At 49.4% G+C, this 17,547-nt stretch overlaps 12 protein-coding genes and 1 non-coding gene across 13 annotated transcripts; 8 read left to right on the forward strand and 5 right to left on the reverse strand.

Moving 5' to 3' along the window:
* Positions 1-399: 399 nt before the first annotated feature.
* Positions 400-481, reverse strand: J056_004883. Its single transcript has one exon. It is a non-coding gene; the product is annotated as a tRNA-Glu (tRNA).
* Positions 482-2,001: 1,520 nt separating this feature from the next.
* On the forward strand, positions 2,002-3,551 carry J056_000723 (putative UTP--glucose-1-phosphate uridylyltransferase; the record flags this gene model as incomplete). The annotated part of the gene is made up of 2 exons (XM_009270351.1): positions 2,002-2,124; positions 2,172-3,551. 2 exons carry the CDS (start codon positions 2,002-2,004, stop codon positions 3,549-3,551), a joined length of 1,503 nt encoding a protein of 500 aa, XP_009268626.1.
* A 109-nt stretch (positions 3,552-3,660) lies between these two features.
* Positions 3,661-5,157, reverse strand: J056_000724 (Elongator complex protein 4; the record flags this gene model as incomplete). Its single annotated transcript, XM_009270352.1, has 1 exon — positions 3,661-5,157. The coding sequence occupies one exon, from the start codon at positions 5,155-5,157 to the stop codon at positions 3,661-3,663; it is 1,497 nt and encodes a 498-aa protein (XP_009268627.1).
* A 111-nt stretch (positions 5,158-5,268) lies between these two features.
* On the reverse strand, positions 5,269-6,372 carry J056_000725 (Eukaryotic translation initiation factor 3 subunit H; the record flags this gene model as incomplete). The annotated part of the gene is made up of 1 exon (XM_009270353.1): positions 5,269-6,372. One exon carries the CDS (start codon positions 6,370-6,372, stop codon positions 5,269-5,271), a length of 1,104 nt encoding a protein of 367 aa, XP_009268628.1.
* A 44-nt stretch (positions 6,373-6,416) lies between these two features.
* Positions 6,417-7,119, forward strand: J056_000726 (Isopentenyl-diphosphate Delta-isomerase; the record flags this gene model as incomplete). The annotated part of the gene is made up of 2 exons (XM_009270354.1): positions 6,417-6,457; positions 6,504-7,119. The coding sequence occupies 2 exons, from the start codon at positions 6,417-6,419 to the stop codon at positions 7,117-7,119; spliced, it is 657 nt and encodes a 218-aa protein (XP_009268629.1).
* A 373-nt stretch (positions 7,120-7,492) lies between these two features.
* Positions 7,493-8,683, forward strand: J056_000727 (Palmitoyltransferase erf2; the record flags this gene model as incomplete). Its single annotated transcript, XM_009270355.1, has 1 exon — positions 7,493-8,683. The coding sequence occupies one exon, from the start codon at positions 7,493-7,495 to the stop codon at positions 8,681-8,683; it is 1,191 nt and encodes a 396-aa protein (XP_009268630.1).
* A 250-nt stretch (positions 8,684-8,933) lies between these two features.
* J056_000728 (Kinetochore-associated protein MTW1) lies at positions 8,934-9,812 on the forward strand (the record flags this gene model as incomplete). Its single annotated transcript, XM_009270356.1, has 1 exon — positions 8,934-9,812. One exon carries the CDS (start codon positions 8,934-8,936, stop codon positions 9,810-9,812), a length of 879 nt encoding a protein of 292 aa, XP_009268631.1.
* Positions 9,813-9,945: 133 nt separating this feature from the next.
* Positions 9,946-11,436, forward strand: J056_000729 (ASTRA-associated protein 1; the record flags this gene model as incomplete). Its single annotated transcript, XM_009270357.1, has 4 exons — positions 9,946-10,437; positions 10,536-10,641; positions 10,729-10,908; positions 10,976-11,436. 4 exons carry the CDS (start codon positions 9,946-9,948, stop codon positions 11,434-11,436), a joined length of 1,239 nt encoding a protein of 412 aa, XP_009268632.1.
* A 172-nt stretch (positions 11,437-11,608) lies between these two features.
* J056_000730 (uncharacterized protein) lies at positions 11,609-12,138 on the reverse strand (the record flags this gene model as incomplete). Its single annotated transcript, XM_009270358.1, has 2 exons — positions 11,609-11,937; positions 11,985-12,138. 2 exons carry the CDS (start codon positions 12,136-12,138, stop codon positions 11,609-11,611), a joined length of 483 nt encoding a protein of 160 aa, XP_009268633.1.
* A 343-nt stretch (positions 12,139-12,481) lies between these two features.
* J056_000731 (uncharacterized protein) lies at positions 12,482-13,317 on the forward strand (the record flags this gene model as incomplete). The annotated part of the gene is made up of 3 exons (XM_009270359.1): positions 12,482-12,605; positions 12,647-13,082; positions 13,131-13,317. The coding sequence occupies 3 exons, from the start codon at positions 12,482-12,484 to the stop codon at positions 13,315-13,317; spliced, it is 747 nt and encodes a 248-aa protein (XP_009268634.1).
* An 85-nt stretch (positions 13,318-13,402) lies between these two features.
* On the forward strand, positions 13,403-14,992 carry J056_000732 (putative fatty acid methyltransferase; the record flags this gene model as incomplete). Its single annotated transcript, XM_009270360.1, has 2 exons — positions 13,403-13,530; positions 13,579-14,992. The coding sequence occupies 2 exons, from the start codon at positions 13,403-13,405 to the stop codon at positions 14,990-14,992; spliced, it is 1,542 nt and encodes a 513-aa protein (XP_009268635.1).
* A 95-nt stretch (positions 14,993-15,087) lies between these two features.
* Positions 15,088-16,431, reverse strand: J056_000733 (uncharacterized protein; the record flags this gene model as incomplete). Its single annotated transcript, XM_009270361.1, has 1 exon — positions 15,088-16,431. One exon carries the CDS (start codon positions 16,429-16,431, stop codon positions 15,088-15,090), a length of 1,344 nt encoding a protein of 447 aa, XP_009268636.1.
* A 79-nt stretch (positions 16,432-16,510) lies between these two features.
* On the forward strand, positions 16,511-17,488 carry J056_000734 (uncharacterized protein; the record flags this gene model as incomplete). The annotated part of the gene is made up of 1 exon (XM_009270362.1): positions 16,511-17,488. One exon carries the CDS (start codon positions 16,511-16,513, stop codon positions 17,486-17,488), a length of 978 nt encoding a protein of 325 aa, XP_009268637.1.
* Positions 17,489-17,547: the final 59 nt, after the last annotated feature.

A 17,547-nucleotide genomic window follows, 5' to 3' on the forward strand; every position in this document is an offset into this window, starting at 1 on the left:
TCGCCGAATCGCTTATCCTGATGGTCCGGTAAGGAATTCCTGATGTCACATCAGGATGTCCTTTGATTGCAGATAAAGTTGCTCTGACTATCCCACTTTCTTCGCGTCCCTATGTGGTTCGCAGGAATGCATAACAGCATGCCTGAGATATAGGAATGTTGGTTGTGATACTCCTCTTTAAATGTTACTGCATGAAAAGATTATATCCCATCTTCAAGAAGGCCTTTTCTTTTAATGTGGATAAAATAAATAACCGTAACAGCTTTATACGGAGTAAATGAATCTCACACGGATTTCACTGCTTGATGGACTATCGAAGACAATCTAAATAGCCTGCCTTGTCCAGGATTCGAACAAAGGTCGTACAGGTCCTCGCCTCAAAACAAAAGGCAAAAAATGTTCGCGTACCGGGAATCGAACCCGGCTCTTCGGTGGTCTTTCAAGTGAAAAACCGATATGATAACCACTACACCATACACGACTGATACTTTTGCTTCACCAAAAAAATACTTAACTTCAAGATTGACAGAAATCAAAGCGTACTTATTGCAAATTTTCATGGCTTGTTAGTCTTTATTAGTATAAGCGAAACAGCACAAGAATGCCTTTAATTTCCGGCAAGACTGACTCATCGATTGTTTCTCAAAGCCTAAATAATCATTCGAGTAGCAATAGTAAACTGGCCACTTTGTGCGTTTGTAGGGGATTGAGGATGGTCCCGATCTGCGCGAACACATCCAACTATGATCCAGTCGAAACCAACACTGCCCTATCATTCGTAGCTCACAACTTGAGACGAAAGAATTAATCAACATGGTGGGTGCGTAGGAATGACGTGGTGGACTACCTAAGAAGTCGTGCATATTGTCGGTGTTAAGTGACTTGGACCTGTTTTGATATCAGCAGACCGAGCCGAGAAGCATTGTATTGCCGGTGCTAGTGTTTGGCAGGAATACTCAGCGGAAGAAGGTGAAAGGTGCCGATACGCAAATAGTGCACGCCAGTATCGGCAAAGGTGGTATTCGAATTGTTAGCCGTGAGTGTGCTGCTGAATAGTTCCTGAGAGATAGGGCGATGAACGTGTATGGTGAGGGTGCAGGTGACAAGGGTGATGAGACGATAGGGTGGTAAAGTGTAAATGCAGCTATTCACATGCATTGAACGAACTTGCAATGGATATTCTTTCACCAAAAATAGAGCAGTGTTAATCAGTTACCACCGGCTACGTATCGTAAGCAGTTACTGCTGATCGAGTAGTGAGACATTCCGATAAACAAAGCACAGGAATCAAATTGATTGAATCGGAAAATATATCGGAGTCGGCATCATGCACTGTGAATGTATCGAGATATCGAAATATCCAGGTACACAGTCGTGTGGATGCGGACAGGGATTTTAGAGAGGTTGTGCACTGTTCGCTGGAGTGCTATAATGCTCCAATGCTCCAATGCTCCAATGCTAAAAATGATAGCCAGCGTAATCACCACTCTGTGCGGATTGGAGGATGCAATATTGAGTGCTAGCGTCAGCTGCTGAGCTTAAGCAAGCCTGAACAACCCGCCAAGTGATAAAGGGCTATTTTTAGTTTATTTTACAAGATGATTCATTGGGGTTTGAATATGTTTAAGAGGGTGGAGGGGTGCATGGGCCTCTAAATGGGCCTCTGCGAATGAAATGTCGAATAATTATTGTGCCAGTGAGATATATTCACGCGTTAGCGCGTTTACGTATTCGCGTTTCAACTCGCGCTCGTTCCGTTCTTGAAAAATCTTCAAACAGGGCGAGGAGGGGAGTGAATTGGAGTGATATACGAGATATTCACAGAAAACGCACAAAGCCAGCTTATTTTTGGCATTTTTTTCCTTTATTTTAGGTTCCCGCAGCAGAAAACGTAAATGGGGACTGGCGGACGTTCTTCTCTCTTTAACACGAACTACGAGGAAGTGAGTTTTGCGTGTTTCTACCGTGAGAGCAGAACTGACGCGTAATAGAAGTAGAAAAATGTCTTTGAACACATCAAACACGTCGTCGATCAAGCGCCAACCATCTGCAACCGACTTCAAGTCAGCTACTACAAATGTATCTTCACGCTCCATGAAGCAGGAATTAGATAATCTTGTTCAAGTGAGTGGGTTAGGGAGCGTACAAAGCATTCTAACGCGCCCCTTCAGTCAGTTGAAGACCCAACAAAGAAAAAGCAATTCAAGGCTGAAATGGATGGCTTCTACAACCTTTTTAACCGCTTCCTCGATGAGAAGGCTAGAGGTGAGAAGATCCAATGGGACAAAATCAGACCACCAGCAGCAGAGCAAGTAAGACCATACTCAGACCTTCCAAAAGCCAGCGACCACTCAATTCTCGATAAATTGGCTGTGTTGAAGCTTAACGGTGGCTTGGGTACTACCATGGGTTGCGTCGGGCCAAAATCCATCATCGAAGTGAGAGACGGTATGACTTTCTTGGATTTGTCAGTGAGACAAATCGAGCATCTCAACTCAGCTTACAACGTCAACGTCCCATTCATCTTGATGAATTCGTTCAACACTCACGAAGACACCAAGCGTCTTATCCAAAAGTATGAAGACCACAACATCCAGATTCTCACTTTCAACCAATCATGCTACCCAAGATTCGGCAGAGAGAGTCTTCTCCCAACTGCCAGAGATTTGGACTCACCAAAGGACAACTGGTACCCACCAGGACACGGAGATATCTTTGAGGCACTCTACAACTCCGGTTTGCTCGATGAGCTTATCAACGCAGGCAAGGAGTATATATTCGTATCAAACGTAGACAATTTGGGTGCTGTTGTCGATCTCAACATCTACCAACACATGATCGACTCACAAGCCGAGTACTTTATGGAGGTTACTGACAAGACCAAGGCGGATGTGAAAGGTGGTACCATCATCGATTACGAAGGACAAGCGCGTCTGTTGGAGGTTGCGCAAGTGCCAAAGGAGCACGTCGAGGAGTTCAAGAGTATCAGCAAGTTCAAGATATTCAACACGAACAACTTGTGGATGAACCTGAAGGCAATCAAGAGAGTTGTAGAGAACAACCAGTTGAGCTTGGAGGTGATTATTAACAACAAGGCACTCGATAATGGTACACCGGTTATTCAGCTGGAAACAGCTGTCGGAGCAGCTATTAAGCACTTCAAGGGCGCAGCTGGTATCAACGTACCTAGATCAAGATTCTTGCCTGTCAAGTCTTGCTCTGACTTGCTCCTCATCACATCAGACCTCTTCAGCTTGGAGCATGGTGTGCTGAAGCGCAACCCTAAGAGAGTGTTCGATACCACACCAGTTATCAAGCTCGGAGATACTTTCAAGAAGGTGGCTAACTTCCAGGGTAGATTTAAGTCTATCCCGAATGTGTTGGAGCTCGACCACTTGACTGTGTCTGGAGATGTTGTCTTTGGAAAGAATGTGGTGCTCAAGGGCTCGGTTATTATCGTTGCAAATGAGGGCAACAGGATTATCCTCCCAGACAACTCAGTGATTGAGAACAAGCTGGTGACTGGTAACCTTGCCATTATCGACCACTAGAGAGGTTATTTATAAGACACAATATTCCCAGTACATCCTAATTGATTTTTACATTTCAGACTGCTTTGGTAGGTGTGGATGATTGCATATTGCATTAAAATAATTGCCTTTAAAACTCGTACAATTCTGGTTTATCTGACTGGAATGCGACTCTCCTGGGGCCTTTAGAGGGGGCTTTAGAGGGAGGAAAGGTGACTTTGGGAGTGTTCTGTGTGTTCTGTGTGTTGTGTGTATTCTGTGTGTGTGCTTGAGCACCGCCCTCTATTTGCACACTACCGTCATCATGAGTGCACTCACTGCTATGAATATGTTCCAAGTGCTCGTGCTCATGCAGCTGCTCCTGCTGCTCCTCCATCTCCTGCTCATTAGCCCGTTTAACTCTCTCACTAGTATCCTGCACACCAGCAGCGGATTTGCTTGGAGTGGTACGTCTCTCGCCGACGCCACCCTCAACATCGAGATGAAGAGTCTCAATGACAAGGCGCCTTCTACGCAACTTAAAAGCTAGGTTATTATCACCGGCCACGAGTCCACCCCGCAAAACGCTATGGCGGTCACTAGGTGCCGTCAGAGCGTGCACAGCAGGGCGGGCGAGGCAATGAAGGAGACCATGACTAGGTGCGAAAGCGCGTGCGCGATGTGGCGCATCGCTGAAACTCTCCAAAGCTACACAGCCATCTACGACATGCAGCAGCTGAGGTAACACCCCACCCACCCCCTGCAAAGTCTGCATGTGCGCGGACGTGTAGATGGTCGTGTAGGGCGTCGTGCGTGCGAGGTGGCGCAGCTTGTAGAAGAACCGATACAGCACTCCGTCGCCGTCGCTGTCACCGTACCACAGACTGCCGACGTTGCGCACTACGATGCGCAACATGTTGGGCGCGTGTGTGTGTCCGTTTGCGTCTGCTTGCGCTTGCGTACCTGCATGGCGCTTGCAGGCTGCTTCTATGCGTGCGAGGATGGCTGTGTAAGAACTCGCCTCGCCCTCACTCCCACTCCCACCAACATCATCGTCCACATCCACTCCCACCTCCTCCAGCAACCCGCGCTCGCGTGCGTGGGCGAGAGTGTGTGCGGGGATTGTCTGTGTGAGGTCGAAAGTACTGAGGAACGAGCTTTCGTCGCTGCCGTTACTATTGCTAGGCGTGTTGATTGAAGTTTCGAAGCGCTTCATGTGCGTGTATCGCCAAGCGATGGTGCTGTCTCCGCGGCCTTGGGTGTGCTTGGGAGTGTGAGTGTCCTCCTTATCCGAATCATTTTCCTGCTCTTGCTGCTGCTCCTTGCCGCCCTGCTCACTCAGCGGCAACCACATGGCACTGTTCGCAGCGAGCCCGACGGAGAGGACGGCGTGTTGGGCTGCGATGCCCTGTGCTAGATAGTACCGAAGTAGAATATCGGCGTATGCGGCGTGTGGGTCCGTTTCCACAACCAGCGTGAGCGAGTGGTCACTCAGCCCTAATCCACCTCGCCCGCCTGCGCTGCCTGTGTACACATCGTCTAGGGCCGCACTCCCACTGCTTACGTGCGCCAATCCGCTCGCTGGCGATACCTTCGTTCCCCTTATGCGCCTCGCGTGCTTCTCGTCTCGCCGTTTGAAAGAGGACATGGTGGTGCGGAGAGAAGACATGCACACGATTACCCAAGAGAAAGACAAAGAGAATAAGAATAGAATATGAATAAGAAATGAATATATCTACTGCAACTGCACTGCAACTGCTTAAACACCCTGCAGAGAAGACGGGTGGGTCATAGCGACACCGACTTCACAGACATCCTTCAGTCTCCTGCTAACACAGTCCATCTGTCCCTGCAAGACGAGGCTGGGCAGTTTAGTTGGTTCTTGGGGGAGTTTGAAAGCGCGTGCAATGTCAGCCTCACTGAGAGCACCGAGTCCCTGGCTAGCACGCTGTTGCTGCAGCTTGCTAATTTGACCCTCAACCTTGCTCCTCTCTCTGAGTGCGTGTCTGTGGGCGAAAGCGAGCTGCGACTGCTCGTCTCTGTACGCATCGACGCTGTCGACCAGGCTGTCTACGTTGCCCTGCAGTGGGGACTCGAGGTTGATCTCAAGTGTTTTGGAGGGGTTGCGGGCGAGAGTGGTGCGTTTGTCCAAGTGTTGAGCATGAGGAGTGGCCAGGGACTGTACATACGCGCTGGTCAGCGCCGACGCCTTGATTTCCACGGGAAACTCGATGAGGATTTGGTGGAAAGTGAGCTGGTTCTCGGTAAGACACCTCTCAGTGAACTGGTTATTGCGAAGAGCGTGAACAAAGTGCTCAGCAAGTCTGTATGCTCTGAGGTTGAGATTGCCGTTGCGAGCGGAAGATTGGTCGTACACCAATACGAAGCCCTTGTTCTTGCCGAGACCACTGAGGAGTGGCGCGTAGCTGATTAGAGTCTCGCTAATGGTGGCACCATACTCTACAGCCATGTACACAGCGACAGGCTGGTCATCGAGGTCAGCGTCGTGGAGGTTACGACACATTTTGGCGTTGTATTGGTTGCGCAGAATTTTGGCTTTGCGCTCGTCTTCTTCGGAAGAGCCGAGGAATGGCTGGTAGGAGGGGAAGGCGTTGGAAATCTCGAGCGTCTGGAGTAAATCGAGGCCGAGACAAATGCCGGTGGAGCTTGTACCGGCTTCAGAGGCATGTTTGGCAATCTTGGACAGAGCGAGGCTGTCGACGGAGATTTTGTCGACAGGTGCAGAATCGTGGACAGCGTTCTGGAGATGAAGAGGAAGAGATATGCGGTGATCGTTGTCGTGTTGAGCAGCCAAAGCATTCTGCGAGGCTTCTTTCGCGGCGAGTCTCGAGGCTAACGACATGATGGATGGTTGTGGTTAACGTTCAAGGGGAAAGAGAAATAAAAATGGAATTATCAAAGGAGGAATATGACAGTGAGCAGATCAGGTGGGTTGGCTGTGTCTTTATCGGTGGTCTTCTCTGATTGGTCAAGGCTTATGGAGGAACGGTGCATACTGCTCAACCCAGATGATTCAATTGCTGGGGATGTTTCAAAGAAGGAATGTCATCTCATGTCGAATATAGAGAAAGGAATGCTTCATAGGGCTTTCTCAACTTTCTTATTCCGAGAGAGTGATGGCAGGTTACTCATGCAGAAACGTGCCCAAGAGAAGATAACTTTCCCTGGTTTATGGACAAACACCTGCTGTAGTCATCCACTCAGCGTTGTTAGCGAGATGGATGGCGTTCTCGGCGGCAAAAGAGCAGCAGTTAGAAAGTTAGATCATGAATTGGGGATTAACCAGATCAACGTCGATGACCTCGACTTCCTCACTAAAATTCACTACTTGGCGCCTTCAGATGGCCTTTGGGGGGAACATGAGATTGACTACATATACTTTGTCAAGAAAGATGTCTCTGTGGAGGTGAATGAAAACGAAGTCAGTGATATTAGATGGGTTAGCGTGGATGAGTTGAAGGAGATGCTGTCAGATGGTTACTCCCAGTTCACCCCATGGTTTAGGATTATCGTTGAAAATTTTCTATTCAAGTGGTGGGAGAAAGGGGCAGAAGCCAGTCAAGATGGTTTGTTACACCGACTCATTTAAGAAGTTTGAAATGTGATTGAGTAGTTTTGAGGAAGTGTTTGTCGTTGTGATGTAATCTTGGTTGTTGTTCTCCGTAGTGTGGTTGGTTGTAGTGGGGAGATGATCAACCAACACCTTGAATTGGTTAGACTGTTTAATCAAATCGGTTGTGAGTTCGAATATGGCTGAGTGTAGTTCATTCTCATTTAATTGATTTGGGTTGCTGTGAGTAATATCAAATTCTTGGTTTACTTGTTTAAACTGCGATTTATCTGTAGCGAAATTGATTGTTGAGTAGATGACCATTATAATACTATCCAGTGTGAGCTGCATCTGCGTCAGTCTGTCCATTTCCATTTTATACGTTGATGATGGCTGTTGGTTGTCAACGTCGATGAGCCTCTTACCTCATAACGCTTTCTACAACGCATCGAGGTATCGTAACAGCAATTCCATAAAGCTAGCTGGCTTGACTGGCGGTGATCTTGATATCCGTGGTGATAGTGATGGCGACACACACACACAAACAACCGCACCAACTCACCCTGCCATCTCCACTACCACCGCGACCCGTTCCCTTTCTTCTGTTTCTTCTACTCCCCCTCCAGACTTCTCTAGCTCCCCTCGAACCATCCCCATCCGCAGAAACAACCGTCTTCTGCGCAACTACCAGCTATCCCCCGCCAATCTACGTTTCTGTTGCTCTGGCCATATTGTTACCAGCAAAGACAACCCAATTCCCTTCATCTGTTCCATTTTCCTCGTTTTGGCCATCCCCGCTGTCTTCTTTGGTCGGATAGGCGTTGACTTATGGTACACGCTCTCCCCCGCCGTACCTATCATAGCTGCGTATTTAACCCTTTTAGTCTGGTGCTCCATGTTCAAAACTGCCTTTGCAGATCCAGGTGTTCTACCCGTCGACATTGACAAGAACGCTGTCGACACATTCCCCCGCGATGTTTCTCTGCGCCATACGCATTTCCTCTCACTCAAATACTGCGAAACGTGCCACATATATCGCCCTCCACGCGCGAGTCACTGTCGTCTCTGCAACAGCTGCGTCGACGGTATAGACCACCACTGCTCCTTCCTCAACATATGCATAGGACGACGCAACTACCCGTCTTTCCTAACTTTCTGCGGTCTGACAGTGGTGACACTCGCTTACTACACCGCCTTCGCTGCGGTGCACCTCTACCAACTTACGCAGGACACGCGCGTGTCGACCTCGCAGTCCTTCGGTGGGGCATTGCGTCAGGATCCCGCTAGTGCCGTCGTGTTCGTAGTTGCAATACTCTTTCTCATTCCCCTCGCTTTCCTTCTCGCTTACCACGCACGTCTCACTCTCATCAATAGCACCACTATCGAACAGCTTCGAGAGAAGGCTGTCGATAGGGCTAGGAAGGATGGTGAGCTAGGAGGTGGAGGTGAGAACCCATTTGTTGGTGACGATTCTAACCCTTTTTCCCTTGGCCCTGTCGCTAATGTCCAGTGGATGGCTTTTCGCCCTGGCTCCAATTATTCCCATGCACGCTTCTCGGCGGTTGCTCAACGCGATGCTAGAAGGGGTGGTGGAGGTGTTTAAGTGTGGCTCTAGCTGCTCTGGTTACTTTCATTACCCTGATTACACTCATTACCCTCATTACCCTCACCAACCCACTCATTACCATAGAATTGTACTATCTATATCTGCGATACCTACCATTCCTACACTAATACAACATTTAATGCGCAATAACCCAAAATTAAAATTTGCTACATCGCGTCATAGGAGATTGACGCGTCGCGTCGCGCGTTGACCAACACAACGAAAGAAGCGAGAGAAAGGGGGAAGAATGAGCGAGAAGGCAGTAAACGCGAACAGCAACAATAGCGCCATCAACTACGCAAATTATGCATCAGAATTCCTCACGTGCCATCTAGGCTACACGCCGCTGGCGCTAGTGGACGACTATGTGAACCACTTCAATGAGCCGGTGGGGGGGATAATGGATGCGATAGAAGATTTCTTCGTTGCGCTGCTAGCTGAGCAGGGGCTGGACCTCGATGGGGATGGGCGCGTACAGGGCGAGGTGCGCGCGGGCATACACCGTCTTCAAACCCTCCTCGAGCATCTAATCGATAAGAACGTAGACAAACTCGAGATATACCTCCTCCGCAACATCCTCACTCTCCCCTCTGAGCTCGCGTGCGTTCCCACCGCGTTTCTCCCTCACTACCGGGAGCTGGATCTGGAGGCGGCGGGCCAAGGCGCAGACGACCACGATTCCGACACAAACGCGCTGGAAATAAGCCTGGATGGCAAACGGGGCGAATTGGCTAGGCTGGAGAAGATTAACCGGCGTTTACGCGCAGTCGAGAGGGGGAAGAAGCGCACTGTGGATCGCTCGCTTGCTCAATCTACCCACCGTAAAGCCCTCCTCGCCCAACTAGCAAGCGTCGCCGACAGACACGTCACCCTCGCTGCTAATGTCCGCTCCATGCATAGCTCCCACCTCCTCCTCAAGGATGCTGAGCCATTTGGTGTCGTTTTGGGTGGTGCGCAGGATCCACAGGATTCACAGCACTCCTCCCATCCCTGGCAATCCGGTCGCATCGGCTACCTTAATTGGCAGACTAGCCGGCTCGTGAGCGACGAAGGCGTCGGGTTCGTCAAGGGCCAGCTCGAGCACGTCGCTGCAGTTGGCGATTTACAGCGGTTGCTCGGTGTTTGAGAGGGATGTACTATGTCGTATTCGCTAGACTGCTAGATTGTAACATGATTGCTTGAGATTGTTGTATGTATTTATAACTTTATTTGATTACATTTGATTCTGTTCATCTGTAGCCCGAGTTTTATCTATCGTAATGACGCCGACGCCGACGCCGACTCGAAAACGGAAAGCACCGCCCGGTCCACTCTACGTGGTGCGCTCACACGAGCACAGCGTCACGCAGGTATCGCTCGCGCCCACAGCGCACCACCTCGTCAGCGGGGATGACGGGGGAGGTGTGTGCATCACGTCTCTGCGCACCATGCGCTGCGTGCGGCAATGGGCGGCTCACAGCGACAGTGTCCTCACTTTGCAGTGGCTAGATAACTACACGCTTCTCTCACACGGCCGAGATAATCTGGTTAAGGTTTGGAGCGTGTCTGGGGCGTGCGGTGACAGCGACGACAACAACGACAACAACGACAGCGACGACACATACACTCCACCTCCCCTAACGCACGAGTTTCACGTCAATGCACTCAATTTTTGTAATGTCAGTGCGTGCACGGTGCAGACACAGACACATGCACAGACACAGGCACAAACGCTCTGGGTAGCAGCTCCACATCTGGCAGATTCAGCGAGGGTGAGTGCCAAGTGCCAAGTGCTAAATGGGCACAGCGAGCACTCTGACGGAGACGCGCACACGCAAGCACATACTCACACACGCTCACACACGCACAGATTGATGTCTGGGAGTTACCATCGACGAAACGCGTACACCGCTCCATTGGTGTGGGTGAAATTAGCCACTTTCACTATCCAGACGGTCGCGGCGAAGCTAAGACAGGTGGGTGAAGTGTTGGAGTGGTTGAGCGGCTTTGCGAGGCGCATCTCACCCTTTCCTCGCATTTTATATCTCACCCTCTCTCCACAGGTCTCTGCATGGCGCTGGAGATGTATGAATATAGTCAGTGTCGGCAGCACGAGCAAGAGCAGGAGCACACACCCTCTCTCAGACTGCTGGCGGCTTACGAAGACGGCAGCTTGGTGCTTTTTGAACTGGGTCACTCTCGCTGGATCCAGCTCTGGCGCGTGCGTTTGCACAACGAGGCTAGTAAGTGGGGCTGTTATCAGCCGAGCTGAGCTGAGCGTCTTGGCGCCGTTGCTGACTTCTCGCTCAGTCATGGACTTGTGCGTCACAAGCGATAAGCGTTACGCGTATACTGTCAGTGTCGATAGGTGTGTTGCCAAGTATGATTTGAGGGATGGGCGAGATGTGCAAGACGTGCAAAGGGTGCCAAAGGTGCAGCATAAACAAAGCACTTCAGAGATACCCCTCGCAACCCCTCTCACACACTCCTACACCACCAAATCGAATGGCCATTCGAGCATTAGCGTGCGCATGGATGGGAGGGTGCTCGCTGTTGGCTGCTGGAACGGTAGTGTCGAGCTGTATTCAACCAAAAGCATGAAACTCGTTGGTGTACTGGATATGCATCGCCAGTCTGTGTCAGCGTTGACCTTTTCGACTGTCAACTCACGTGATATACTTGATGACGGCATTATTGAGGCTCCTCTAAACGCACTTCTAGTCACTGGTGGTCGTGATGAGCGGGTAGCTATCTACGAGATTGACTTGTGAACGCTGAAAGATGTAAAATATGTATGTGAATATGTACAGGTATCCATGTGTCCATGAGTGAATGTGTCCATGAGTGAATGTGTGTGTGTGTGTGTGCGTGTGTTGTGGTTGTTGACCGTCGTCTATTGGGAGTCCTGGAAAAGTGAGACAAAGATATAAAAACCACGTCAAATTAATGTATCTCGTCATGCGAGTTCTGGCTGCTTCTTAGCAGATTGGATTGAGAGTGGTTGTTGTTGTTGCCGAATAGCGGTGCCACAAATTCATCGAGGAGGAGAGTGGAGTTGGGTCTAGTAGGTGAGTAGAGTGTTTCTGGTCTCGGGAGGTAGTTGTTGTCCGTTTTGATACGCGGGAGTGGCCTCGGTAGTCGTTGCTCGAGGTCAATAGCGCTGTCTTTGCTGTGCTCACTCCCGTCGCTGCCCTTCTCCACCACCTCTTCCACATTCTCGCGCCTGGTATTTGGTTTCCTCTTGTTGAAGCCGCGATAGAAGTTGTCTGGATCTGATGCATGTTAGCATAGCGGCCAACATAATTCGCCTGATACTCACAATACGACTGACTGTCCTTATGGTGCTTCGGCGTGCGCTTGACATATTGCTGCACGCCCCACATTACCAACATCAGAAAGAGGAGGATACCTACGATAATAGCAACAATTATCGCGGGGAAGTACTTGTTGTCTGGATTTGTCACGTCGCCCATTTAATTTATCAATGCAACTTGGACGCACGCTCTTGAGGACGTGAATATCGGACGCGGTAATTGGTAATTTTTTTGACAAAAAGCGTATTTCAGCGGCTGTAGAGTGGTTTAGGGTGTTATTGACAGTTTATTTGTACTATACGCGTGCTTTCCATTCGGGGCTTTTTGGAAATTTGTTTGGCTAAAAATGGAAGGCGGTGATCTACACGCGGATATAAACGCTAATCTATGCGCTGACCACTTCCACTCAATACTTTTCCATCTTTGAGGACATGAGGACGCCGCCTTAACTTTGTAACTGAATTGGATCGGTGTCAGTGCGTAATTGTGTGAGTGCATGAATATGGACTATTATACCACGTGCAACACTCTTCTCAAGGTATTCTGGGTTCTCGGGCCATTTGCTTTATTCTACGATGCCCCATTTGGAAGATTTGGGGATGGTGCTAGCAGGTTTAGCCTGAATGGTGGGTATGGGTGTGGTTTACTCTCCTCTAACCAGCCACAGGCAGAATTACATGGTTTATAATGGAGTTGCTGTCGCCGCTGTCTTTCGTAGCAGCTGTGGGCACTAGTGTTAGTACTCCACTCAACACCCTTCAAACCACAGCCACAGCCCTCTTCCTCGCACATTACCTCAATAGAGCTGTAATCTACCCACTTCTGAGCCCCTCTTCATCCCCATCCCACTTGCTGGTACTTGTATCTGCAGCCACATTCAACATAGCCAATGGCAGCCTGCAGGGGAAATATATAGCCGAACTAGATGTTTTTGATGGATTCGGCCGCATTGGTGTATTTGGAATACTCCTTACGCTGCTTGGATTCGCTGGAAACGTCTACCACGATTCAATACTCTTCAAGATAAAGAGGGAGTGTAACGGCGGCTATGAAATTCCCCAGCGTGGCCTATTCAAACATATCAGCTATCCAAATTACTTTTGGTGGGTGCTGTGTGTTTACCAGGTTACGTCACTAACCAACACAACCAGCGAATGGATCGAATGGTCGGGATACGCACTATTCACCCACTCTACAAGCACAAAAGATCCTCCAATCATGTTCATAATCGCTCTCCTCGCTACAATGGCCCCACGCGCATACAAAGGTCATCAGTGGTACAAATCCAACTTCAAGTACCCAGAATCGCGCAAGATTGTAATCCCGTGGCTCTTTTAAGTGGCCACGTACAAATAAATTGATTTATCACCAAATGTCCTCTTGCACCTTTACGCCAATCATCCATCTCAACAAATCCTAAGAAATGGCTGTGCCAGTTGAAAAAGAGGAGGCTGCTGCTAATACGCAGGCTCCCACTCAAACTACCCCGCCAAATCTCCTCAGCGCGCCTCCTTCCCGCTTCGAGAAGCCAGCCGGCGTAAATACGACAAAGTGGGCAAACGCAGCTCAGGCGCACACCCACAGCTAACAACTCCGCAGCTTTCCAGGACATGCCAATCCGCCACTTCCTATCGAGGGCAACGGCTACTTCAGCAATGCGCAATTCATCGCTCTTATCATCGCTGTGCCATACTTGCTCAAGCGCTTGATTCCCTACTTTAACACTGGCTTCAAGACCTACGTATTCCTCTTCATCCTCACTGGTCCCTTCTCCGCTATCGCGTATTGGACTGTCATGTCCACCTACGGTCCACGCAAGAACGACAAGGTGGCCCTTCCTAACCGTCCAATTGAAGAATACCTCGATATCAAGGACCCTGAAATGAAGCAGCACTTCCACGGCCACAACAAGATCAATTACCAGCAATTTCACGACGCTTACTTTGAAGGCAAAATCGATGTAAAGGGCGACATGCTCGACACCCTCGAATACCGCCACGACTGGGCAACCTTCAACTTCACCCCTAAACTCTTCAAGTATGTTGTTTTCAAGATGCTCCCTGACGTCATCTTCCACTCCCAATCACAAGACGAAGATCAGATCCAGGATGTGTACGACCGCGGTGATGACTTCTACGAATGGTTCCTCGGCCCCCGTATGGTATACACTAGTGGCATGGTTCGCGACACCACCCGCGCTGAGACACTCGAAGAGCTCCAGGACAACAAGCTCAGTATGGTATGCGAGAAGCTAGACTTGCAGAAGGGTGATAGGATGCTTGATGTGGGATGTGGATGGGGCACTCTCGCAGCGTTCGCTGCTAAAAACTTTGATGCGGACGTCACTGGAATCACACTCTCCAAGAACCAGGCGGCCTTTGGTAACGAACGTATAGCAAAGAATGGCATTTCCTCTGAGCAGGCTAGGGTGCTCAATAAGGACTACCGTGATATCCCACGCAACACTTTCAATAAAATCAGCTGCCTCGAGATGGCTGAGCATGTCGGTATTCGTCGCTACGCCTCTTTCTTGAATGACATTTACAACCTCCTCGACGACGACGGCGTGATGGTTTTCCAGGTTGCTGGATTGCGTCCTCATTGGCAGTACGAGGATCTCGTCTGGGGGTTGTTTATGAACGAGTACATCTTCCCTGGTGCTGACGCATCTTGCTCGCTCGGCTGGGTCGTCAATCAGCTTGAAAACGCTGGTTTCGAGGTAAAATCGATCGATGTTCTCGGTGTGCACTACTCGGTCACTATATTGAGATGGTACAATAACTGGATCGCCAATAAGGACAAGGTGATAGAGAAGTACGGTGAGAAGTGGTTTAGAATCTGGACATTCTTCCTCGCTTCCTCAATTATCATTGCCAGGAACGGCGGGTCGTCGGTGTTCCAGATTACCGTACATAAGAACCTCAACGCTACGCGTCGTGTCGATGGCATTGCTAGCCACCACGCTCCTATGAACCGGTTCAAACCATCTTATGCGTCTGTGGCTTCGGAGTAGATAGTTTACGTGCTGCTATCATGTATACGAATCTATATTACAAGATTATTCTATAGGTGTGCTATAGAAATCATGTCAAGGTGTTATTAGGTATTTCATTTATGCACCAATCCATCACACCATTTGAATATATCCTCCCATATCTCACTCCTCTGACTTTCATTCCAGTAGCCCAAGATGAGAAGATCGTGTACACCATCTGTGGCGACATTAGTAGTGAGATCTACTTTATTGCGTTCCATGCGCTCCACTAGGACCTTTATCTCATCTTCCAGCCGCTCGGCAGTACCGTAAGAGACAAAAGCGGGCGGGAACTTGTCGAAGAGGTCCTCCTCATCCTTGAGGTGCTGTGACGATGGACTGATGTACGGTGAGTGTACGGATATGTGCTGCGGCAGAATACTGTGCCTGAGGCTCTTCCTTCGCTTGTCGTCTCCTCGCTGCTTGAACAGAGATTTGTTGATGAATGTATGAGATTGTTGTTGTGTGCAAGTGGGGCAGCCTTGCCCGTTTCCGGCCGTACATCCGATGAAGGACTCAATTATGATAGCGCGCGGCATTGGCGTGTCCATGAGATAGTCAGCCCCTGCATTCGGACGCTTCCTCTTAGCAACTGGATCGAATGGGTAGCTGAAAGAAGGATCACACCATGGCGATAGCAGTAGTAGGCCGGCTGGTGTATCATGCAATCTCTCATCGCGTATAAATCTCCCCAATGCCAACGCAAGATTTCCACCGGCGGAATCACCAATAATCACTATCCGCGAAGGAGGCACTTTGCGTTGGTTGATGAGATTGTCAAAAACACTGGCAACATCGAGCAGCGCACCGGGAAATGCACTGTGATGGATAAGTCGATATTCCACAGAGTGTATCTCGAGAAAAGACCCTGCCTCCATTAGCCGCTTCGGGATGATGGACGTTGAACAGTTCTCGTCGGCGGACATGTGCACATAAGCACCCCCGTGTATAGCAATACCCACTAGAGGGAGAGTGGCAGATTCCATCTCAGCGCCATTGCGATCCCGATCGCGCTCATCCTCACGGTCGTCATATGTCTTATCGTGGCGATGACGCGGCCAAATGTATGTACCCACTTTGGAATGGGTATCCTGGCCATCTACATCGAGCACTCCTATCTGCTTCTCGATGGGCAATGTTGGTACGAATTTGAAGTAGGTGTGTTTGCCATGCCTGCCAAATGAGAAAGGGTCCTTCACATGGAAAGAGAGGTTTGAAAGCTCAGTCATTCTGTGCATCCTCTGTAGAAACTTGACAGATATGGCTTGCATAATACTCCATGTAGGGCGTGGTCGGTTACGCTTGGACAGGAAGGTGACAGCATGGATAGGCACCATCAGCAGCGCGACAGAGACCATGTAAGCGCAGTAGAATACGCGCATTACGCTCCCCGAGTACTTCAAATGGGGGTGGCGCATTGTTATGACAAACGATGATGATGATTGGGGTGAAAAATGGCGCTCCAAGATTCTGAGTCATTCTTACAAACTCGCACCCATGAGCTCAAACTCAACAAACAATATCAGTAAAGACAAGGTTGCTGAGCTCATATCAGCAAATGAGAAGTACTCCCCAGCTACGTCCTGGCTCGAAGACCGTTACAGCATCTTCAACAAAGGCGACAACATACAAGGATACATTCAGCAGGAAGGCTTCCAGTTCTACTGGGGGGATCCTATCATTACACAGGGCACTACTGGCGATTTCGTAAAGCAGATAATCAACTTGGCTAAGGAGAACAACTGTACGCCTGTATTCTGCGAGGTGTCGGAGGACCTCGAGGAGTTGTTGGCTGGTGATGATTTTGGATACTCGTGCTTGTCGTGCACACACGAAGACGTCATTGACCCAACTCAAGTAAATCTTGACGTAAAGGATGTTCAGCAGAATGTCCGTCGGTCGCAACGAGCCGGCGTGACCGTATACGAGCTGAGTGGTGAGCCAACAGAAGAGCAGCACAGGGCCATAGATCAGGGCGTCGACAAGTGGAAAGAGGGCAGGAAGGGTGAGCAGATCGCCACTGCTTCGATGGATCCTTTCCTCGATTCCACCCATAGACGCTTCCTCGTTGCCCAAGTGGAAGGTAAAATAGTCGGTATTCTTATCCTCACCCTCCTTAAAAACCACGGATACCAGATCAAAAATTGCACTTCCTTCCCAGACGCCCCGAAAGGCACATCAGAGAGACTGATTGTGGAATGCTTGGAGCTGCTTAAGAAGGAAGACAACCACTTTGTCAGTTTTGGGATTAGTGCTAGCGATCACATGTCGCCAGTGAACAACCTCAAGGGCATGCGCGTAACGTGGCTCAGCGGCACTTACAAGTCAATTCTCAAATCTACAGGAATATTTAAAAGAGCTGACTTTCGTAGCAAGTTCAACGTCAAGCATGATCCATTGTATATTTGCTACCCTCAGCATGAATTCGGACTGGATGGTGTACATTCTATCATGAAAGCACTTAAAACCAAGTAATTTAACGACCTGTATATGTTTTATAGATCTTTCTCATTTCTACCTTGTTCGATGAAAAT

The sequence above is a fragment of the Wallemia ichthyophaga genome, assembly GCF_000400465.1.
Source record: "Wallemia ichthyophaga EXF-994 unplaced genomic scaffold scaffold11, whole genome shotgun sequence".
Classification (NCBI taxonomy): domain Eukaryota; kingdom Fungi; phylum Basidiomycota; class Wallemiomycetes; order Wallemiales; family Wallemiaceae; genus Wallemia; species Wallemia ichthyophaga.